Raw genomic sequence first — 25,280 nt, forward strand, 5'->3', positions numbered from 1 at the left:
GAAAGAGAAAGGGTTAGAGAAGGGGGAATCTGATGAGGACAGAAGACCATGGAAGAAAGGGAAGGGAGGAGGAGCATCTGCTCCCTCTGATGCACAGGTAAGAAGATAAGGTGGGACAGGGAAAAAGGAATAGGAAATGGTGATGGGGGGGGGCACTTACCAGAAGTTCAAGGAATTGTTGTTCATGCCAGCAGGTTGAAGGCTACGTAGACAGAATACAAGGTGCTGCTCCTCTAACCTGAGTGTGGCCTCATCACGGCAGTACAGGAGGCCATGGATCAACATGTCGTAATGGGAACGGGAAGTAGAATTGAAATGGGTGGCTACAAGGAGATCTCACTTTTTCTGGCAGACAGAGGAATCAGGTCTCACTGATATACAGGAGGCCACACTAGATACAATAGAAGACCCCAACAGACTCACAGGTGAAGTGTCGTCTCACCTGGGAAAACTGTTTGGGGCCCTGAATGATAGGGAGGAGGTGAAAGGACAGGTGTGGCACTCATTCTGCTTGCAAGGATAAGTACCAGGAGGGAGATCAGTGGGGAGGGACAGGTGAACAAGGGAGCGATCTCTGTGGAAAGTGGGTGGGGGGGGGGGGTGCTGGAGATGTGCTTGGTAGTAGGATCCCGTCGGAGATGGCAGAAGTTACAGAGAATTGTGTGCTGGACGCAGAGGCTAGTGAGGTGGTACATGAGGACAAGAGGAACCCTATCGCTGGTGTGGCAGCAAAAAGATGGGTGAGGGCAGACATGCGCAAAATGGAAAAGATGCATTGATGGTGGAGGAAGGGAAGCACCTTTCTTTGAAGGAGGCGGCCATCTCATTAGTACCTGAATGAAAAACCTCATCCCGAGAGCAGATGCAGTAGAAGATGTCTAAATGATTCTTAAACATACCTAGTAGCAAGTTCCAGATAACAAATCATTCTGTGTAAATACTTACCCAAATATCCCCTTAAAAAATCCTTCCATTCATCCTGTGTCGTCTTGCTTTTAATACACTTATCATGGGAAGAAGATTTTGATTACTTATCCTATACCTCATAATCCAAAATGCTTCTCAGGTCACTTTTCAGCCTCCTTGGCTCCAAGGAAAACTAAGTATGTTCAATTTCACTCCATAACTAAGACCTCAAATCCAGACAATCTCTTCAGCTCTTCCTCATTTGGTGACCAGAACTACATTAAATACTCCAAATGTAGACTAATCATTGTATTGTAAGGTTGCAACATACAGTACATCCAACATATTCTACGAAAACAAACATGCCATATGCCTTCCTCACAAGCCCATCCACTTGTATTGCCACTTTCAGGAACCTATAGACTTGAACCCCAAAGGTCTCTCTATTAATCACTATTCCTTAGCATCTTACCATTCACTGAATGCACTAGCCCTATCTGACTTCCCAAAATGCACAACACATAGGACTAAATTGCTTCTGCCAATGCTCCGTGCAACTTTCAACTGATATACAATATATTGCATTGTACCTGAGACAAACTTCCTCACTATCTAAATCACCAACTTTTCTGACATCCACGAATTTACTAATTACACCTACCACATTCACATCCAGATGTTAATACTTAACAACAAACCAAGATCCCACACTAATCTCTGTGGTATACCATGAGTCACAGACTTCTAATTAGAAGACTACCCTTCCCCACAATCCTTTGGCTGTCACCAGGCCAATTTAGGACCCCTTTTGTGTTAGCCCACCATTGTCAAATTGACATTGACTAAAGTCACAGACATGGTGGGCAGAAGAGCCGCTACTCTGCTGTACAACTCTAAAGCTCAGAGAGATAACTATGCCTTTACACACAATAGCAGCGCTACAAACATAACAGACATCTTGAATGTGCAGACAAGGTGCTGTTTCAAAGTTGTGCATGGTGTCATGCAATTGCACAGGCAGACAAGCAAGGACAATGTTGGGCAAGTCATTCCTCACATTGACTTACTTAACACATGCCACATACCTGGTTTGGCCATACATTTCAGGATTCAGCCAGTTGGATCATTGTTGGTGCTATCAGGCCACACTTTAAGTGGATGAGCTTTGAAGCCTCTCACCCAGAGAAGCCTTTGTTATTCATTACTTCTTCCATATGTTGTTCAACAAGGATGAGGACTGATTCATCATCTGAGATAACAAGCAAGAAGTTTTCCATGTGTGAGCTATCCCATGAGTCTTCACAAGTACAGATTTCAAACAATCATTGCTGTCATCACAATGTTCAGAAAGATCAACACAAAAACTTTATAACCCCTCTCTAACATCTCCTGTTTACCAAGGAACACTTCCCTTTCTGTAACATTGGAAGTTGTTTTGTGTGGAACAATTCATCCTAGGCTGCCAACAAGTTAACTTGTGTTCATTCCAAGCATTTAATGAAACTATCTTAAAATAAATCATTGACCATGTTTAAGAAATGAATACATTACCCAACCACACCGGGTCACTGAGTGCAAATTTTTGGAAAAATTATCTCCAAGGTCTGGTTTGACAGCAGTTCAATTACTAAACACAAATCTGAATTTTCTACTACTAGAACACAGGAAATTCAACATGTTGAAATGCGCAAGTCAGTCAACATTTGCAAAGTACAAGTGACATTTTGGTACTCACCCAATACACACAAGATAGTATATTGTCAAAACCCATCTTTGCTTACAAATGCTGTGATCAGCTGCAAATTTCCAATACTGTCTATTTATTATGGACACAGAAACAATGGCACAAGAACAGATGTACCATTATATCCCCTGGGAAGACTACATCAAACCTGCAATCACTCCCAAGGTTCAATATTGCCTTCAGCTTCCCAGAGGCACAAATTTTCCTCTCCTCCAGAAAGGCCTGAAACTCACATCATTTATAAGCTAAGCAGAAGTGTGACATCAAGGACAGCTATAGTATACAGACTACTGTATTCTACATTAAGCCATTTTTATTGCAAAGAAACATCCATTTAAAGATTACTTAAATAAGGAAGTAGTCAATCTTCATTAAATCATTGTCTCCATTCGATACACAATTAGATTAAGATTGCTTGCCCAGTCCGCAAAATGATCAAACTACTGCAAATAAATACTGATCATATAGCAAACAAGTACACCTTTCAGTTCATAATTGGAACTGCTAATTGCTGGATACATGGGTTAGTACTGGCAAAATAAAATAGACCAGACAGATGGCATTTTTTCAAACATTGGAAATGTCTGAATCATCCATCCATGCCTTTTCAAAAAATATAAAAGGACAGAAAAGACAAAGGCAGTGGTGGTAAGAAATAGTGGTGTAAGGGGTATAGTAGAGGCCCAAATAAGTTCATTAGACATGATATCAACTTTAAAATGTTTAAGGCAAAGCATTTCCTACTTTACCACTCAAAATTTAAGGCCAAGTTTTTCTTTGAAATAATTAAATATCATGATTAACTCAACTTGTATTCTTATACTTATTTTTCTTATCAATTCACTCACTGTGCAAAAATGCAAATTCCCATCCTAGACAATACACCCTGTACCTGTGCAGTTCACAGATACAGGGTACAATTCAGTATTGTCTTCCAGTTGAAAAACAAAACACTTTCCTCTGAACACATCAAACAATTGCTCACCATTTACAGCCAAGAAGAATCTTAAACTAAGCTTCAGACTAGCTGCAGCTGAGCTAGACATTCACTGCACAAATTCTATGATTTACGCAGAGCAAGTCAGACAGCTCACCCAATTATACAACTTGAACCAGTGCCTCCACAGCAGAGATATCAAATACTATCCATCACCCACAAAATTTCTATCGATACTTCATCCATAGCACACCACTTATTTTCCACAAACTGATATTGTTATGCTCACATAACTTTAAAGATTAGCTTTATTTGTCATGTGTACATCGAAACATACAGTGAAATCTGTATCATGAGGATGTTCTGGGAGCAGACTGCAAGTGTCTCCATTCTTCTGGCACCAACATAGCATGCCCACAACTTAACCATAACCCATACATTTTTGGAATGTGGAAGGAAATGCATTCACTGACAAAACATGCAAACACCTTATAGACAGCAGCAAGAATTGAACCCCAAATTGTTGGTGTAGTAATGTGATGCATTAACCATTATGCTACCGTGCAATTCACAGCCAAGATGTTGTGAAACTTGGCAACATCTCTCCCCATAACCACCTCCAAATCATTTATTGACAAAATATACATTATCCACCAGTACAAAACATTGCTGATACCCGATTGAAGTCACCAGTTACCATGCAGGCTCAATTCCCCAGTTTCCTCTTTCTCCTCAGGAGTTAAAACTGAACCACCCACTTCGCACCACAAGTTGTGCAACAGAGGTTTCTCACATGAAAAATGCTGTAGTTGGCATGGACCAGACAGGCTGAAGGGCCTATTTCCATACTGTATTACCCTTAGACTATTTTTTTCACATCCGAATACATTATATGACTGGGATTTTTCAATTACATTCCATCCCTTGTATCAGTAACACACAAACCACTACATTTATCATTCTACTCATATCAACATCCGATCAAGATGGTGCCTGTGTACAACGCTCCTTTGGTTGTCATCTTCTGGACAGATCATGAAACCTCCCTTTTCACTTCTTTTATGTCTTTTACGTTTGTTTCTTGTCCTGAATGTGATTCTGGAACTGTCAGAGCTCGTGTTTTGCTATTTGGAGATCCGTTGGGTGCTTCGGCGCTCTGCAGTATCCAAGATTATGGGAGACAGAAGCAGCGTGAGCAAACCTCATGACAAAAAGGTTGCAGTATGGCACACGAGCCGATGTTTGACCCCAATTCACCAATTATAGCTTCCACTGTTCGCCAACTTAAAGTGACGAAGGTGATTGAAACCATCATCAAGGTGAGTGCGAAAGCTTGGAAATCGATTGGGTGTTCCAGTGCTCTGCAGTCTCCGGGAGGATTCTGGAAGGCAGACTGCACGAACCTTGTAACATGTAGGCTGCAGAACGGGGCACTAACTGATGTTTGGCTCCATTTTGCAGATTAAAGTTCCCACTGTTCACCGACTAAAGCACCAAGAGTGATTGAAGCAAGTACAAAGGGTAAATGCCAGCTGCCTATATTTTGATTGGTTGCTCTGTACCAGAGAGGGAAAGGCCTGTAGAGTATTGCCCAGGTTTTTTTCTGCATTTTAGATTTGGACTTTGGACTGTAGATTATTTTTCAATCTTTTAGTTTTTATATTCTGTGTTTTTTCACCTGATCTTCTCAATTTTATTTTGTGGGGGGAGGAGGATTTGGGGGGTTAATGTGCATGACCGATTTTGTTCATTTTTTTTTTGTTTGGGAGTCGATGTGCCTGATCCATTCTGCTCATTTTTGTGCAGGTGAGATTTGGGGGTTGATGTGCCTGTTCGGTTTTTGTTTTTTTTGCAGGGAGGGAGGATTTTGGGGGTTGGTGATCATGCTGTCTTTTCTTTTTCTTTCTTGGTTTTGTGGCTACCCAGAGAACTGAAGAATTTCAGGGTTGTATACTTTGATTATAAATGAACATTTACTGTTTGCAGTTCCCAATAGAAGTCCTCCTTTGAGGGAGAGAATCACAATACCTCTAAAGTCACTCGGATTCCTGGTCATATTTTCCACTTTCAGCTGATATATTTCCCCTTTACTTCAAAATATTAGGGCATACATCACCATCTTTAGCCTAAACCTGCACATAACCTCATTACAAGTGGTCCACACACCAGTCTTCACAGTTGATTTTCCACAGCAAATGAATGAAGACTACCAACAACTTGATTGACATATCATTCATAAAAACTTGGACCACTTTCTTAAGGCAATAAAACCAATGAACAGCCTACGCACCACTTCCTTAAAGCAGGCACTCATGAGGTATGAACTGTCTCCACAGGACATGCTCAGTCCAGTGGCTCATAATCGTTATTCCCAAAATCCACTCTTCTTCCCAGACTTATGCTCAGCATATGACAACCTCACCTCCAGCACCACGTCAATGTGCCTTTACATCCATGACTGAAAACCAACTTTCACCCATCATGTCACTCCCCCAAACCCTGCCTCAGAAACCACTCTCCCTTATCAGTTTAGAATGTGTTCAGCCAACTGCAAATCACTCTCCACATGACCACATTCCCTACAAGTCACCCACTGTACGTTAACCATTCACCCTCGGCATACATTAACCACTCTCCTCGACTCACACTCACTGCACATTAACCAGTCCCCAACCCACCACCACCCTGGCTCACACTCGCTGCACGTTAACCACTCCCCCTACATTAATCATCACCCCCCCCCCACACACACACACATACACACACTCGCGGCACATCACTACTCCCCCACAGGCTCAAACTCACCGTACCTGAACCATTACCACCACCACCCTCAGCTCACATTTCGCCGCACATTAACCATACCACCCCCGCCCCCGTTCATACTCGCCATACATTCACCATTACCCACCCAAGGCTCACACTCCCCGTATATTAACCATTATCCCCCCCCCCCGCCCCCGACTCACACTCACCGTGCGTTAACCATTCCCCCACCACCACCCTAGTTCACACTCGCTGTACATTAACAATCCCCCCCCCACACCGCCTCCGGCTCACACTCGGCATACGTTCACCACTCCACTCCCGCCGACACACTCATCGTGTGTTAACCCCCACCCCTCCGGCTCACACTCGCTGTATGTTAACCACTCATCCCGACTCACACTCGCCGTGCATTAACCCCCTCCGGCTCACGAGGCACCAATTCTCCCGCCTATTCATTGCCGAAGTCTGGCATCGATCCGCAACCTCACTCACAGCTTCAGCCGTCGAGTATCGGGCATACCTCTTTATGCTGACTCCACCCTCATGACACCCGGACCCTGTAACACCACACCGGTTCCATGTCCTCACCGCTCGCCGTGGTAACCCAGCCCGCACTCGCCGCTAGTAGCGTCACCACGCACCGCGTCACCCTGTCCGAAACGTCATCACCTGCAGCACCACCTACGTCGTCTAAACATCATCACGCACTGCACCAGCCTTTCCGTATATAACGTCACACAGGATACGGGGCGAGGTTGTGGTAGTTGGAAGGGGCAGTGATTTGGAGCGGGTCTACCGTTGGGGGAATGAGGTACAGGGTTAGTGAGGGATGGGTCGCTGTTCCTGTTCATGGTTGGAGAGGAGAAAGCCACTCTGGGCCATTTTTGTAGCGTTCAGTACCAGTACAGTCCATCACAGAAAAAGCCCTCCCCATCATTGAGGACATCTACAAGGAGCGCTGCCACAAGAAAGTAGCATCCATCATCAAGAACTCCCACCATGCAGGGCATGCTCTCTTCTAACTACTACCATCAGAAAGGAGGTACAAGAGCCTTAGGTCCCACACTACCAAGTTCACGAACAGTTATTCCCCTTCAATTATCAGGGTTTCTAAACCTTCACTCGTCTCAACTCTGAATTGATACCACAACCTATGGCTCACTTCCAAGGACTCTACAACTCATGTTCTCAATATTATTTATTATTATTATTAATGGATTTGCACAATTTCTCTTTTGCATGTTGGTTGTTTGTCTTTCTTTGTGTGTAGCTTTTCATTGACTCTATTATATTTCCTTGTATCTGTTGTGAATCCCCACAGGAAAATTAATCTCAGGGGTGTATATGGTGACAAATATATACTTTGATAATAAATTTGCTTTGAACTCTTGTGTCCCCATTCAACTGCCAACATGTCCTTCTCAAGTTTAATATGCTGCCATCATCTCTGGGGAGAAAATGCAACCTTGACATCATTCTTTACAGAATACCCTCTATCCCAAATCAATGTGTTTTTTTTTTCTTTTCCTGTTGCTTTACTTCAATTAGGCAGATTATTGCCTTGGAATTGCCCTGGAATTGCCAACATAAAAAGCAAATTATCCTATGTGAGTAGTATCATCATTTGACAAGTTCAACAATGAGCACCTCCACTCATAACAATAACCATAACACATCAAAAACACCCCGGGGCTTCAAAGAAACATTATGAAATACTATCATATTATCGCACATGTGCGATATTAAGTGGGGCAATCAAAAATATGGATGAAAACTGCGATCAACAATGGATAATGAAGTTTTCATGAAACAAGGTTGTACTACGAGGTGATTAAAGTTTTCAGAAAACCAAGAAGGACTGATGTTTTCCTTCTATCTAATGCAATTCCATCATAGAGTCAGGCTTTTCGGATGCTAAATAGTCAAACACTTTTACACTCAAATGACAGTATATATTTAAAATCACTTCTGCAAATGGTATTTTGACAGATCTGCGTCAACCAAAAAAATCAATGCATATGGGCAAATGCAGGTAAATGGAGCTGGCTATCAAAATGGACATGATCTCATTGAGTAGCGTAAAAGATTCATGGGTCTAAATGGCTTAAATAATTCCAAATTCAAAACTCTGGCTCCCTATTCAACTCTAAACAAGCCTCTAACTCCACTCCCTTTTCATTACAAAGATGATCTACTTTGATCAGTCCTCTCCATCCTCATATCAACCCACTGAATTTTATAAATGCTTTTGCTACTTAGTAGTACTGTCCAAGCCGGTCATCTATTTCCATCCCTGTGAACTCAAACCCATTGAAAACTATGCTGACTAATCTTAGTCATGTCAAGCGCCCTCTGACCCACTTTAACTCATTCTACCAAATCTTCCATTTTAAGATTCTGATCTTTGTTTCAAAATTCCTTCATGGATTCAGACTGCCATCTGTAATCTATTTCACTGGTAATTTCCTCCAACTGTAGACACCCTTGAATCTCCGGTCCTCAATAAGGAGTCAGCAGTGGAAAGCAGCCTTCCACTGCTGTACCAGGGTATCAACATCTCAAAGGATCTGACCTGAGCCCAACTCATTCAGCCCAAATCCTGAAGAAGTGGCTCTACTCATTAGTAACTTGAGGAGACTTTGTATGTCACCAAAGACTGGCAAATTCCTATAGGTCTACAGTGGAGAGCATTCTGATTGGATGCGTTTCAGCCTGGTATGGAGGCTCCAGTGCACGGGACCATGCCTTCAGCTCTCACTGAAAATAAAGAAAAACCTCAGATGCTAGAAGTCTGAAACCAAAATAGCTGTAAACAATCAGGTCAGGCTGCATTTTTTGAAAGAGAACTGGAATTGATATTAAAGGGTGAGACCCTTCACCAGCAGTGATGATGCCTGATCTCCTGGGTGTTTCCAGCATGTTCAGTTTTTATTTCATGCCTTCAGCGGTTTTATCTCAAATTTTCTTTCTAGGCCCACCTATCTCTCTCTTTCTTTAGGGCATTGTTTAAACCTAAGTCTTCGACCAAGCTTTTAGTCACCTCCTCTAATTTCCCCTTTGACTCATTGCCAAATTTTTTCTAGACATCCTTTTACTTAGCACACACTTTCATAATATGTACAAGACAGAAATAGTTTATGCTGGTATGTATGTTCCAGTCCAATTTTTCCTGCCAAAATTAATATCTCCTACTCCTTATTCACTCATGTACACATCAAACATTCCTCTGGTTAGATTTATTCTATTCACTTCATTGTTCTTTTTCTAAGCAAATTCCATATTCTAACCACTCAATGATTACCTAACTTACTTTTGGATTTAATACTGACCATCTTACAATAATGGCTCAAAGTTCTGATCCTGCCTACAAGTTGAAAAAAAAATTCAATATCTTCCCTTTCAAATGTTTCCATACTTTTGAAGTTCTCTGTTAGATTATCTTCGGCATTTGAGAACAAGAAAAACCACAGTCTTGTTCATTTCGTGTTACAATGTCTGAGTTGGCCCTTTGAGCCACGCTGCCCCAGCAACTGCTGACAAACCCAATTAACCCTACAATGACCAATTAGCCTACCCGGTACGACTTCAGACTGAGGGAGGAAACCAGGGGACCCAGAGAAAACCCACGCATTCCATCAGGAGGAAGTACAGGGACAAATTACGGAATTTCATCATAGTTAAACTTCAAACTCCAGAATGCCCCAAGGTGTAATAGTGTCACGCTTCCAACTACACTACCATGTGGCAGGAGATTTTATATCAAAGATGCGTGCATTTTGAATTTATAATTAAGAGGTGGAAATGTCACTGAGTAAGCAAGCATTTACTTCAATACCTAATTGCCCTTGAAAATGCAGGAAGACATCTTGAACCAGTGGACTCGTTCTGGTGAAGGTATAGGTATGAAGGTCTATTGTGTGGGGAGCTACAGGATTTAGATTCAGTGACAAGGATAGTGTGCAACTTTGGGAAACAGGCAGGTGATAATATTCCCTTGCATCTCCTATCATCCTTGAAATCATGGCTTACTGAGGTGCATTGCAGTTGACTGGGTGAATATCTGCAGAGCATTTTATAACTTGCATTCTCTGTAGCCATGGTGCATCAGAAGTGGAGTAAATGGATATTTGGGTTGTTGGGGCACTATTCAAGAGGGCTGCTTTGCCTTGGGTGATTTTGAGCTTCTTGAAAGTTCTTGGGATATCACTTAACTGGGCAGGTAAAAGTATTCCATCAAAATCATAGCTTGTAATTTGTAAATCATGGAAAAATGTAGCAATGTCAAGGGGTAAGGCAAGATCTTCATCCTCTGACCTTCTTCTATACCACAGTGTTTGTGTTGCTGATCCAGGTCAATGGTAACCAGAATTTTGCTCGAAGTCTGAGTTGGTGCTGCAGTCTGAATGATGGTAATGTCATTGAATATCAGGTAAGATGAAAAAGGATCTAGTGCTTTCCCAGCATATATGACAAATAAACTCTTCTCAGGCTTCCAGCCGGCTACAGGTATCGATTATAACTGATGTTTCAATGACAAACTCTGCCATCTTCATCAGGGATGATGCCTGGGTCTAGTGGTATTTATACCCCCATTGGGACCGCCTGGTATTGAAATAAAACTAGAGGAAAAGGATTTTAACAAAGATGAAAGTTTAAATTTCCACCTCCAGTTTAAATTCCATGCAGAGTATTTTGGAGGATCAAGAACCAAGAACCAAGGTCTCGTTCTAAGTAAAAACTGGAATTCGATTGTAAACAAGGTGGGAGAGTAGAAACCTGATTGGATGAGGATTAACCAATCAGGAGGGATGGACTACAGGGGTATAAATACTACCCAGACATGCCCAGGCATCATCCCTGAAGAAGATGGCAGAGTTTGTCATTGAACCATCGGTTATAATCAATTCCTGCACCCAGCTGGAAGCCTGAGAAGGGTATATTCATCAGGTTAGGTGGTTAATCTCTGCACATTTGTAGCAGATGTATTACTTGCCACTGGTTAGCCCATACCTGAGTATAGCGCACAATCATGCATTGCTTCATTTGCTGAGGATTTGTGAACATCCTGCTAGTGCCATTGTGATGGAAGAAAGGTAACTGAATTTGCTGAAGATTGTTAGGCATAGGGCAGTGTTCCAAGGAGTTCCTGGAGATGGATAATTGACCTCAAATGAGTACAACTATCAGTCTTCATGCAAGGTATAACCATTCAAGTCTTTTTGGCTTAATGTCCATTGCCTCTGAAAACAACTTCAAGTTTCAATATATAATATTTATTTTGTAAAATTTTATCATATATAATACAGTACAATAAAAATCAGAAATACAGATAAATTTGAATAAGGTATCTATAGTGCTTTACACCACTTGCAACATGGTTTACATTTAGAAAAAATTAATCATTTTTTGGTACATGCAGCTTGAGATATTTTACTTGCATTCCAATCCATCAAGTCATGGAGAACTTTTTTGCATTTGAAGACCAGCAAGTTTGATTTTCAACAGCTGTGGCAGGGCTTGAATGCTACAAAGTGAAACCAAGCGACATGGGTGACAACAAGGCTTCACTCACAGATGAGCTCAATGCCTTTTATGCTCACTTAGACCATCAAAACACAGAAGCTCCTTCACAAACTCCCACAACCTCCAATGACCCTGTGATTTCAGCCTCTGAGGCTGACATGAGAGCATCCTTCAGGAGGGTAAGCCCACGAAAAGCATCTGGCCCAGATGGGCTACCTGGACAAGTACTAAAGAACTGTGCTGATCAATTGGCTGGAGTGTTCACCGATATCTTTAACCTCTCACTCCGGCAATCTGAGATACCCACCTGCTTCAAGCAAGCTTCTATCGTACCAGTGGCTAAGAAAAATATGGTAACTTGCCTCAATGACCATCATCCAGTAGCACTTACATCCACAGTGATGAAGTGCTTCGAGAGGTTGGTGATGGATCTGCTCCAATTTGCCTACCGGCACTACAGGTCCACAGCAAATTCGATTTCATGGGCTCTTCACTCAACTCTGGAACATCTGGACAACGAAGATGCAGACATTAGGATGCCCCTCAAGACTAATCAATGAGCTTCAAATTCTTGGCCTCAATACTTCCTTGTGTAACTTAATTTCCTCACTTGCAGGCAGTTCAGATTAGCAGCTACATCTCCTCCACAATCTCCATCAGCAAAGGGGCCCACAAGGCTGCGTGCTTAGCCCCGATCTACCTGCTTTATACCTATGACACAGTTCCAATGCCATATTTAAGTTTACTGATGACATCACTGTCATGGGCTAAATCAAAGGTGGTGGCGAATCAGCATATAGGAGGGAGATTGTAAATCTGGCTGAACGGTGCCACAGTGACAACCTCTTACTCAATGTCAACAAGACCAAGGAGCTGATTATTGACTTAAGGAGGAGAAAACCAGACCTCCACGAGCCAGTTCTCATCGGAGGATCAGATGTAGAGACGGTCAGCAACTTTAAATTCCTCGGAGTTATCATTTCAGAGGATCTGTCTTGAGTCCAGCACGAAGATGCCATTATGAAGAAAACACAGCAGCTTTCTTCGAAGTTTACAAAGATTTGACATGTCATCTAAAACTTTGACGAACTCCTATAGATGTGTGGTGGAGAGTATATTGACTGGTCACAGTCTGGTATGGAAACACAAGTACCTTTGAACAGAAAATCCTACAAAAAATAGTGGATAGAACCCAGTCCATTACAGGAAAAACCTTGCCCACCATTGAGCACAGGGCACTAGCGCAGAAAAGCAGCATCCATCATCAAGGACTCCCATCATCCAGGCCATGCTCTCTTCTTGCTGCTGTCATCAGGAAGGTACAGGAGCCTCAGGAGCCACACCACCATGTTCAGGAATGGTTATTATCCTTCAACCATCAGGCTTTTGCACCAGAGGGGATAATTTCACTCAGCTTCACTTGCCCCAACACTGAAATGCTCCCACAACTTATAGACTCACTTTCAAGGACTCTTTATCTCATGTTCTCAATATTTATTGCTTAATTATTTTGTTATTGTTATTATTATTTATTATCTTTCTTTTTGTATTTGCAGCATTTGTTGTCTTTTTTTGGTCTTTTTGCATATTGGTTGGTTGTATGTCCTATTGGGTGTGGTCTTTCATTGATTCTATTATGCTTCTTGTATTTACTGTGATTACCTACAAGAAAGTGAATCTCAGGGATGTATATGGTGACATATATGTACTTTGATAATAAATTTACTTTGAACTTTGATCTCTGAACTTTGAACTGAATGTTATGCTAATTCATGCATACTGGCCACTGATTAAAGGAGTCAAACAAGTTGAAAGGGTGATAAAGAGCCAGCTAGAAGGAGCAACTCTCTGACTTACCACAGACTGGAACATGTTCAGGGAGGTGGTTACCTACGACCATCACTTTAACATAGATGAAAATGCAAGATCTGTGACTGGCTACATGCAGAAGTGCATTGAGGATGTCACTATTATTACACACATCTATGGGAGAGCAAATCAGAAGCCATGGCAATTTCTGTTTATCAACTGCAGCTCAACATTTAATATGATCATCCCTCAGATGCTGGTGGGTAAACTGTCCTCGTTGGGTCTCAACACCTCACTCTGTAACTGGATCCTGGACTTCTTGACAGAAAGGCCGATGAACTGCTTCAAGAGGTTGGTGATGAAACATATCAACTGCCTGGGGAGCAACTTGAATCCACTCCGTTTTGTTCCCCATCACAACAGGTTAACAGCAGATGCCATATTATTGGCTCTTCACTCAACCCTGGAACATATGAAAAATGAAGATACTCTCATTGACTACAGCTCAGCATTCAATACTATCATTCCCTCAAAAGCTAATCAGTAAGCTCCAAGACCTTGGCGCTTCATATGTGATGAGACCTGGATGGTGGCAGGGAGTTCAGTAGTCTTATGGCCTAGGGGAAGAAGCTGTTCCCAGCCTGACTGTTCTTGATCTAATGTTACAGTACCTCCGGCCTGATGTTAGAGAGTCAAAAATTTGTTGGACAGATGGGAGGGATCATTGACGATGGTAAGGGCCCTACATACGCAGCTCACCAGAAGAATTTCTCCGATGGGTGGAAGAGAGATCCCGATGATCTTCTCAGAAGTCTTTGCAATCCATTGTAGGGACGTGTAATTCATAGTCATAGTCATACTTTATTGATCCCAACGGAAATTGGTTTTCGCTACAGTTGCACCAACCAAGAATAGAGTATAAATAAAGCAATATAAAACCATAAATAATAAAATAGTAATATGTAAATGCCAGGAAATAAGTCCAGGACCAGCCTATTGGCTCAGGGTGTCTGACCCTCCAAGGGAGGAGTTGTAAAGTTTGATGGCCACAGGCAGGAATGACTTCCTATGACGCTCTGTGCTGCATCTCGGAGGAATGAGTCTCTGGCTGAATATACTCCTGTGCCCAACCAGTACGTTATGTAGTGGATGGGAACATTGACCAAGATGGCATGCAACTTAGACAGCATCCTCTTTTCAGACACCACTGTCAGAGAGTCCAGTTCCATCCCCACAACATCACTGGCCTTACGAATGAGTTTGTTGATTCTGTTGGTGTCTGCTACCCTCAGCCTGCTGCCCCAGCTCACAACGGCAAACATGATCGCACTGGCCACCACAGACTCGTAGAACATCCTCAGCATCATCCGACAGATGTTAAAGGACCTCAGTCTCCTCAGGAAATAGAGACGGCTCTGACCCTTCTTGTAGACAGCCTCAATGTTCTTTGACCAGTCCAGTTTATTGTCAATTCGTATTCTCAGGTATTTGTAATCCTCCACCATGTCCACACTGACCCCCTGGATGGAAACAGGGGTCACCGGTGCCTTAGCTCTCCTCAGGTCTACCACCAACTCCTTAGTCTTTTTCACATTAAGCTGCAGATAATTCTGCTCACACCATGTGACAAAGTTTCCTACCGTAGCTCTGTACTCAACTTCATCTCCCTTGCTGATGCATCCAACTATGGCAAAGTCATTTGAAAACTTCTGAAGATGACAAGACTCTGTGCAGTAGTTGAAGTCCGAGGTGTAAATGGTGAAGAGAAAGGGAGACAAGACAGTCCCTTGTGGAGCCCCAGTGCTGCTGATCACTCTGTCGGACACACAGTGTTGCAAGCACACGTACTGTGGTCTGCCAGTCAGGTAATCAATAATCCATGACACTAGAAAAGCATCCACCTGCATCGCTGTCAGCTTCTCCCCCAGCAGAGCAGGGCGGATGGCGTTGAACACACTGGAGAAGTCAAAAAAAATGACCCTCACAGTGCTCGCTGGCTTGTTCAAGTGGGCGTAGACACGGTTCAGCAGGTAGACGATGGCATCCTCAACACCTAGTCGGGGCTGGTAGGCGAACTGGAGGGGATCTAAGTGTGGCCTGACCATAGGCTGGAGCAGCTCCAGAACAAGTCTCTCCGGGGTCTTCATGATGTGGGAGGTCAATGCCACCGGTCTGTAGTCACTGAGGCCACTGGGGTGCGGCGTCTTTGGCACAGGGACGAGGCAGGACGTCTTCCACAGTACAGGAACCCTCCGGAGCCTCAGGCTCAGGTTGAATACATGGTGAAGTACTCCACATAGCTGAGGAGCACAGGCTTTGAGCACCCTGGTACTGACACCATCTGGGCCTGCAGCCTTGCTTGGGTTGAGACATTTCAACTGTCTTCTCACCTGTTCAGCTGTGAAGCCCACCATGGTGGTTTCGTGTGGGGAAGGGGTATAGTCATGAGAGCAGGGTGGGGGACTGTGAGGAGGGGTAGGAGGAGAGAGTGGAATATGTGTTGGTTGGGGGCCGACAAAAGATGAATCATGTGGGGGATGGGCAGACAGCACCAGACAGTAATGTCACAATGGGGTGCTGGGAACAGACCCAAATGCAAGACACAGATGCTGAAGTACAAGGAACAGGACTTGACTAGAGGAGGGACATGAGAGGATTCAGACCAGGAGCAGGGACAAGAATGCAGACTTGGGCTAGGGAAAGTGGGACCAGGACTAGAAACCATGGACTAGGAGGCAAGGCTTCGACTCCGAGCTCGAGACTGGACAAGGACCCAGAACCTGGGTCTTGCCTTGGGCTCGGACCCCAGAACCAGGCAAGGACATGACATGGCTTCAGGACAGGACGTGGCTGGGGTCTAGAGGCCTGAGGTTGGAGACAAGACAAGGTTTGGACTCCGAGCCCAAGACTGGACAAGGACCCAGAACCTGGGTCTTGCCTCAGGCTCTGACTCCAGAACCAGGCAAGCACATGACATGGCTGCAGGCTGGGGTCTTGGGTCTTGAGCTTGGCTGCAGGTTGGGGTCTTGGGTCTTGAGCTTGGCTGCAGGCTGGGGTCAGGTCTTGAGCTTGGCTGCAGGCTGGGGTCTTGGGTCTTGAACTTGGCTGCAGGCTGGGGTCTTGGGTCTTGGAGCTTGGCTTGGGATCCTTGAGGCTTGGGTTCTTGGAGTTTGGCTTGGGATCCTTGAGGCTTGGGTTCTTGGAGCTTGGCTTGGGGTCCTCGAGGATTGGGTTCTTGGAGCTTGGCTTGGGGTCCTCGAGGCTTGGGTTCTTAGAGCTTGGCTTGGGGTCCTCGAGGCTTGGGTTCTTGGAGCTTGGCTTGGGATCCTCGAGACTTGGGTTCTTGGAACTTGGCTTGGGGTCCTCGAGGCTAGGGTTCTTGGAGCTTGGCTTGGGGTCCTCGAGGCTTGGGTTCTTGGAGCTTGGCTGCGGGATCGTCGAGGCTAGGGTTCTAGGGTTCTTGGAGCTTGGCTGCGGGATCGCTGAGGCTTGGGCTCTTGGAGCTCAGAGACAGACTGGGAACCGAACATCAACATAGAGCTGGGACTTATCCTTCGACAAGCGGGACTCATCTTTAACACGACACTAACGTGAGACAGGACAGAACATAGACATAGAGCCAGGACTTATCCTAAGACAAGCCAGCACTCAACTTCATTTCCACACCAAGGTGGGACAGGTCCCTCCATCAGGTAACGGCAGAACGGCTGGATTTACCCAACAGAAGCGAGGACAAGACAAGACAGATCCCCCCGCAGGGCAACAGCAAAACGGCCTGGCCTACCCCACGGAGGCGAGAACAAGACAGGACAAGACAGGACCCCCCGCAGGGCAACGGCGGAACGGCCTGACTTACCCCACGGAGGCGAGGGCAAGACAAGACAGGACCCCCCGCAGGGCAACGGCGGAATGGCCTGACTTGCCCCATGGAGGCAAGGACAAGACAAGACAAGACAGGACCCCCCGTAGGGCAATGGCAGAACAGCCTGGCTTACCCCACGGAGGCGAGGACAAGAAGAGACAAACACCAAAGAACAACAGACAGTTCCATCTCTGCTCCGGGGAAGCTCTGAGACTCAGTTCAGCCAGCAACCTCAGCTGGCTACAGAAACAGCCAGATCCCTACCTAGCTCGGAGTGGCTGGCAGCCACTCAGCTGGCCCGAGAAACAGCCAAATCCATACCACAAAGACTACTCCAACAAGTGGCAACAAGTCTCCACGAAGCGGTGGTCTTCCAACCAGGCCTAGAGATCACGAATGGTTTCACTAGCCTTCCATCAGCAGGTTGCTCCAAGGGGGACTGACAAGACAAACCAGCAGCCCGCACTCAACCCCAAGGCCACTTATATTTCAAGCCTCAAGATGGAAATCAGACGGAATGCGGACTTCACGGACCAGACTATGACAAGTAATGCAGCTGGTCAGGGCACTCTCAAAGGTGCTTCCATAAAAATTAGTTAGAATGAGAGAGGAGGGGGAAGCCTCACTCGCTTCAGTCTCCTCAGGAGGTGGAGGTGCTGCTGTACTTGCTTGACCAAAGTGATGGTGTTGAGGGACCAGGTGAGATCATCCATTATGTGCACTCCCAGAAACGTGATGCTCCTAAGGAGCTGTGTATGTGCAGTGAGGAGCGGTCAGACTGCATCTTCCTAAAGTCCACAATCATTTCTTTGGTCTTGTCTATGTTGAGGCTCAAGTTGTTGTGCTTCCTCCATTCTGCCAGTTGCTCTACCTCCTCTCTGTACACCACCTCGCCATCATTGTTGATGAGGCCAACCACTGTTGTGTCATCAGCGGACCTGATGAATCATTTTGAGTTGGATCTAGCAGTGCAGTCATGAGTCAACTGTGTAAACAGCCATGGGGTTGCACGCAGCTCTGGAGGCACTGGTGCTCAGCGTGATGGAGCTAGAGGTGTTGCTGCCAGCATGGAGTGCTACTAGACAATAGTCATTGAGGCAGATTACCACTTTATGTCTTCAGAATAATGCTGCTATTCCAGTAATTTAACCACTGCTTAGCAAATCTCATACCAATATTACATTGAATGATGGTCTTGAGTCTTATCTTGTCTCTAGCCTCAGTGTGTGAGATCATTTCAGCATCAGTATTCATGTTATATGACTTCAGTTGGTCACTGAAAATAGATATTCACTAAATTTATTTTCCTTCCATAAAGCTTCTTGACTCTTCTGTATCATACTATGATATTATACAGTGTCTCTTATTTCCATTGCTAAATAATAGTTTCCATTTTTCCAACAACAGGTGTTCATTTGTGATTTTCCAGTTCACTGGGATCTGTCCAAGGAATTCTGAAAGATCAGAGAGGAGGTGGAAGAGCTCGAGGCCAGGCGCCAGGCAAATAAACTCTTCCACAATGCCAATAAGACAAAAGAGATGGTTATTGACTTCTGAAAAACCCGCACCACTCACAACCCTTTTCACATCGGCGACACAGGAATGGAAACTGCAAGCAGTTTCAAACTCCTGGAGTGCACATCACACACAACCTCTCATGGCCCCAGAACACATTCTATACAGTCAAGAAAGCTCACCAACACCTCTACTTTCTGAGGAGGCTAACGAGAAGCCGGACGATGCCTAAGAATACTCATGACCTTCTGCAGATGCGCATTTGAGGGCATCCTAACATGCTGCATTACTGTGTGGTGCTCTACAGCAGGTAGTCAAAACTGCCCAACGCATCACCGGCAGTAGCCCAGCTGCCATCAAAGACGTATATACAAAATGGTGCCAATAACATTATGAATGATCCCATCCACCCTGTTCATGGGCTGTTTGTTCTGCTCCCATCAGGCCGGAGGCTATGCAGCATCTGTGCTAGGATCACTGGACTTAAAGACAGTTACTTTCCCCAAGCCATCAGGCTGATCAGCACCTCTACTCATTAACCCACTCCAGCACCCACCACCCCTATCACCACCACATACACATTACCTAGTGTCACTATGTACGTATCAGTTACTTGTACTTTGTGTGTTATAGGATTGCTTTTATATTTATAATTATTGTGGTCTTTATTTTGTTTTTTTATTGTGTTATTTTATGCTTATTATGTCTTTTTATGCTGCATTCAATCCAGATTAACAATCATTTCATGTTCCTTTACACTCGTGTATTGAAGTGTGACAATAAACAATTTTGAACCTTGAATCACTGCAGCCACTACCTCTGCACCCCTTCCATCAGAACCACAGAATGCAATTATTATTCCATTATGCACAGTCTTGACTCCTGTCAATCTTCCATCCTTGGACTCACTTTACACCACACGCTGTCGGAGCAGTGCTGCCTTGATAATCAAGGATACAGCCCACCCAGCCAACAAACTTTTTGTCCCTCTTCCCTCCGGGAGAAGGATCAGGAGCTTGAAGACTTGTACGGCCAGATTTGGGAACAGCTTCTTTCCAACTGTGATAAGACTGCTGAACGGATCCTGACCCAGATTTGGGCCGTACCCTCCAAATATCCGGACCTGCCTCTCAGTTTTTTTGCACTACCTTACTTCCCATATTTCTATTTTCTATTCATGATTTATAATTTAAATTTTTAATATTTACTAATTTTAACTATTTTTAATATCTTTAATATTTAATATTTGTGATCCAGGGAGTGTGAAGCGCAGAATCAAATATCGCTGTGATGATTGTACGTTCTAGTACCAATTGTTTGGTGACAATAAAGTATAAAGTATAAAAGTATACTTAATCACTATCACCAGAATAAGATAATTTGATGTTTTTCATACACTCATTTTTTTATTTCTTAATAATGTTTCACTTCTCCACCATTGTTCAGAAGGTTGACACCGCTGTTCCTACCCACCACCACCCATCACCCACAGCCTCCAATCACCCATCTGCAGTCTGTTGTGTCTCCATTTTACTGCCTTTTAAGCCCCTGACAAGTGGTCATACACTTCTGTTCCAGACTACTGACCATATCTAAAGTACTTAATCAAGGGTTGCTTGAAGTACAGTGTCTAGCTAACTTTTCTCTTGCTATGAATCACAATGTCTGTAGCTTAGATCCAAATTCTTCAACACCCTGCTGAGATTTGGATGTTCAGGATGTCATTGTTCTCCACAAAATTCCATATGTTATAGTCACAGTATGTTATCTGCCTTGCGTGTTCTAAATTTAATTAGCAAAAATAAAACATCAAAATAATTTTATATAGATAGGTAAATCTACAAATACAGTTCTCAATTTATTTAATAATCAGACATAATTTATATGTTCCAGCTCACAATTGCATTCTCCCCATGACCGTGTGTGTTTTCTCTGGGTGCTCCGGTTTCCTCCCACAGTCCAAAGACGTACCAGTTGCTAAGTTAATTGGTCATTGTAAATTGTCCTGTGATTAGGCTAGGGTTAAATTGGGGGATTGCTGGGTGGCGCAGCTCGAATGACCAGAAGGGCCTATTCCGCACTGTATCGCAATAAATAAATTAATTAATAAGCTATAATTGAAACCATAATCTGGATGTTCTTCATTTAACCCTACTTATTTATATCTAAATACTAAGCAGTAGGTGTTGCTCCCACTGCACCAAGTATCCATGTTCACCAAGTTCCTGACTTTTGCTCTCCATAAAAGCTGCAGCTATAGCGAAATCTACTTGCATATATACTTAAGCATTGTATACTCTAGATCCTTTTGCCAAATTCATTGATAAAGACAGTGAATAAGTGAGGCCCACATACCGATCTCTACTACACATCTTATTGCAGCCTGGCAACCCGAAGCTGATCCATCTATTCCTGCTCTGACCATTCTTGTTTTCCTCATTATTTTAAATATAATTCTTCATCCTCCAGCCTTAATTTTGTTTCATATTAACATTTTTGGCCACTTACCAAATGTTTTTTTCGAAAATCAAACACTTATCTATCCTACCAGTTGCTACCAAAAAATTTACAGGTTTATCAAACCCTATTTCCTTATTTTAATCCTCTATTCAGAATCCCCAATCATAAGGTTTCTGCCACTTTTCCCTCATAGCTGTCATGTTGTGTCAGGTTCTGACTTGTATATTTAACTATGGAAGTCATTGGCACAATAGAACTACATAATAACATATCCAGTTTTTCTCTGTGCCTAGCAACCAAGGCCAGACTTATTTTCTTGTTGATATTGCATTTCACGGAACGTATTTTAAACAGCTAATATTGTAGCCCTTCCTGAACTCACACATTCCCCTGAATCCCTATTTCCACCCCATGACAGACAAGAAAGGACAGGGATACAGTTTGATCATTACATTTGTATACGTAACTAGTAAGTTTCTACTTTTCCAACAGCACACATCATTCTCATTCTGCAGAGGCAGTTTTTCCTCACTATCTTTAAATGATGCTTCCCTCCAATCATTTTGATTTTCCAGTGATTTGGAACTGAAGGCCTTTTGCATGGACTAGTTCATTCGGTGGTGAAACGAAGACTGTATGGCACTTCATAAAGGAAGATTAGATGCATATTCAGAGCTTCCTTCTCAGTATTTAGGGCCATAGAGTCACAGAAAGAAACAGTATAAAAATATTCCCTTCAGCCCACACAGACTATCAACCATTCTTTTGCTGAAAGAACAGTTGCAAGGGCAATTTGAACAGCTTGCCGACTTTGCCCCAAGGACAGCTTGAGCCACAAGGATAACAGAGGGTGAGCTGAGAACAAAGCAATCAAGAGGTTGATGCCAGCATTTTTGAATTGCTGCAGTCCACCTAGTGAAGCTTAGTGCAAATGAGCACTGGCCACTTCAGAGTGCACTTAAGAGGCAACCATGTCCCTGTGGAGCAGAGTCATGTGAATACAACAGAGTTTCTTCAGTAAAAAGTTCATTTTGATTTAACCATTAAGCAACAATTTCATGGTTACTAGTACCATTGCAAACTTTTTATTCTAGATAATTGAAGCAACTGAATTACAAAGTCCGAGCTCCCATAATGAGACGAATGTGAGCGTCCAGATTACTTGATTCTTCCTCTTGATTTGACCGAGCAAATTGACACTGATGGCATAGTGACTGCAGTTGTGGTATCACTAGGCGTGCAGCAGGACCAGGAGGAGAAAGAAAAGAGAGCAGGAAAACAAGGCACCTTCGAGGAAGAGGCATCATGAGTAGTAAAAAGAGATTTGGTTCCCCCACCTGGTTCTGGTTCCACCTGCCCTTTGCCTCTTCCCTGATATCTCCCATTATCACCTTACTTACTTATCAGATTTAGTACTGGTAGCCTTCGTGTTTCTGCTTATCTCCTCTCCTTCCTCTGTCTCCATCTTCACCCTCCCTTCTCCCCTCCCTCCTTGTTCCATCTGTGACTTTATTGTTTGTCTGCCTTCATCTATCATCCACCTGTCTGTCCCCCAACTCTGCTCTCCCCCCACCCTTCCCTACCTGGCTCAATCTGAACATCATCTTTCACTCCTCCAAGTTTCACCAATAATTTTGGAGCCCTGTTTCACCATTCCCCCTGTCCTGGTCATACTGTCTATCTCTTCTCAGTCCTGATGCAGGGTTTCAACCCAAACTGTCGACAATTCCTCTCCCCCCAGGAGATGCTGCTCGACCTGCTGAGTTCCTCCAGCAGATTGTTTTTTGATCATGAATAGAGCCTGTTTCTCAAGAGTCTTAGGAAGCGGAGGCACAAAAGAGACTAACTTTTTCTAAGAAGGTCAATGATATTTGTTGTGGTTAAAGCCATGACTATATTGTTTTGACTGTGCTAAGTAGATCACTGCATTTCAGTCAATTGTCTCACTGTCTGCAGCCCACAGCTGCACCTAGGATATAATAAAGCCTCTTTTCTCAAGCTGAAGTAAGTTCACTTACTTCTCCTTGAGCCTGGGCATACCGATTTGCCAAGATGTACCATAAAGGGTTCCATACTGGAACCCTCTGGTTTGTTCAGGAATTGTAAAGAGTTTAACTCCTTGTGGCATTGGTGCATAAATGTTTTACACTTGGGAGCTCACTCCAATTTCAATTCCAGTCATGGTTGATATGATGACAGCTCGAGCTGCCATAGCCCATCTGGACACAGCAGGGGTAGATCCTCAGTATTTGTCTTCAAAAGGTCTGGTGGTCACACAAAATCCAAGAACGTGTAGCCTTTGAAAGCTAGGATGTCACAAAAAAAAACAGAGCAACCACGGTGGAAGACCATGGCTGTCAGGTTGGATCTGTAATAAATCTAAAACACCTGCACAATTAACCATATCAACTGGCATAACTTGGTGTATATCAAGCATTGATACAATATCTGACATGTTTTAACCAAAAACCAACTAACTGACATCAGTGGACCACTCTGGTCTGATCCATAGTTGTCCAGACATCCTCATTTTCAGCCATTTGATGGTTAATGCACAACAATCGTGTCATTCAATTGCTAATGTTGAAATCTTGTGTGCTATTTTCACAGCCCATTCCTCCAAATCATAACATGATTGGGGTCAAAGTAGAATTGCAGCAATCTCAAATTTTTCAGATGCCATTTTTAAGGAATCATTCTGTGACCACAGTATAGCAATAAAATTGCAAATGATCACATTCAGCAGTCAGAAGAGGAGATTGATCAGAGCTTTAAAATCAAACTTACTGTTGTATGTACATCTGGATCTGGTTATGAGCGCCAACATGAACAACATTCCCAAACTATGCCCACAGAATTACCTAGCCCCATTTTTGCACTCATGGCTTCAATTACCCTTTGAACTTCAACATTGCATGAGTGGGATTGTTTATGCAGGTCGTAAAGAAATCATTAAGGATAATACCAAAAACATACTTGTGGTCAAAATCCGATAAAATAACAACTTAATTTCAAGGCAAAGCCTTTGAAATACAGATTTGGTGTACTTTTAGGACTCCATCACACTCACAGAAACATTGTAATTCAAATAACCAAAATGTACAACTAAAACCACAACATGCTGATGCTATTACGTGGCTGCAGGGCCACAAACAAATCGCTTTGTAATTGAGATTCTAAAGCAACCTTTTGGTCTTCAAATAACCTGGAGCCAACAGGATATTTTCTTGGCTCAGTAGGATACGGAATAGGTGGAAATTCCAACTATCTGAGAACTGAGAGTTATGGGGAAATGAAGTTAAGAGCTATATACTCACATCACCTTGTGAATCAGAAAAACACTGTGGCATAAGGTGGAAACAGGATATTAAACGGAAGACTAAAGCATCCTGTCACCTTCAATGATGCTGCTGGCTACGGACACTGTATCAACTGCTTCAATAATGGAGGCAGTATTAATTATTTCTGGTTTATTGTTGCAAGCAAGAGGAGGGGGAAGTGTATTACGGGTTCTTGCAAAGTACCTAAGTTGATATGGTTGCCCTAGGCACATGCCTGGCATTGAGTGGCGGTCTTGAAAGGGGTGTTCTTGAAGGACTAGAATGTAACTGGGGAACTTATGAAGCAAATAAGTGATGATTGAAGAGATTGTTAGTAAGTATGTGATGTGGATATATAGTATAGATCCAGTGGTACATTTGATGGGAAATGAGTTTTGTGAATATATTCACTGACCTTGTGAGATTAAGCTTATG

General features: G+C 43.4%; 1 protein-coding gene across 5 annotated transcripts in view; it reads right to left on the bottom strand.

Moving 5' to 3' along the window:
- LOC140185133 (rho GTPase-activating protein 32-like) overlaps nt 1-6,968 on the bottom strand; it is a 583,009-nt gene extending 576,041 nt beyond the window's left edge. For 2 of the 5 annotated variants that reach the window (XM_072238473.1, XM_072238464.1), the window contains exons 1-2: nt 6,877-6,968; nt 1,992-2,155 (exon numbers count right to left, since the gene is read on the bottom strand). In XM_072238473.1, coding sequence (XP_072094574.1) covers nt 1,992-2,008 — 17 coding nt within the window. In that variant the 5' untranslated portion in view covers nt 2,009-2,155; nt 6,877-6,968. Of the gene's footprint in view, nt 1-1,991; nt 2,156-5,877; nt 5,897-6,754; nt 6,838-6,876 lie in introns of those variants that run through there. The other 3 variants (XM_072238466.1, XM_072238468.1, XM_072238472.1) reach the window with 3 other exon arrangements.
- Between the last annotated feature and the right edge of the window lie 18,312 nt (nt 6,969-25,280).

The sequence above is a fragment of the Mobula birostris genome, chromosome 20 (assembly GCF_030028105.1).
Source record: "Mobula birostris isolate sMobBir1 chromosome 20, sMobBir1.hap1, whole genome shotgun sequence".
Classification (NCBI taxonomy): Eukaryota; Metazoa; Chordata; class Chondrichthyes; order Myliobatiformes; family Myliobatidae; genus Mobula; species Mobula birostris.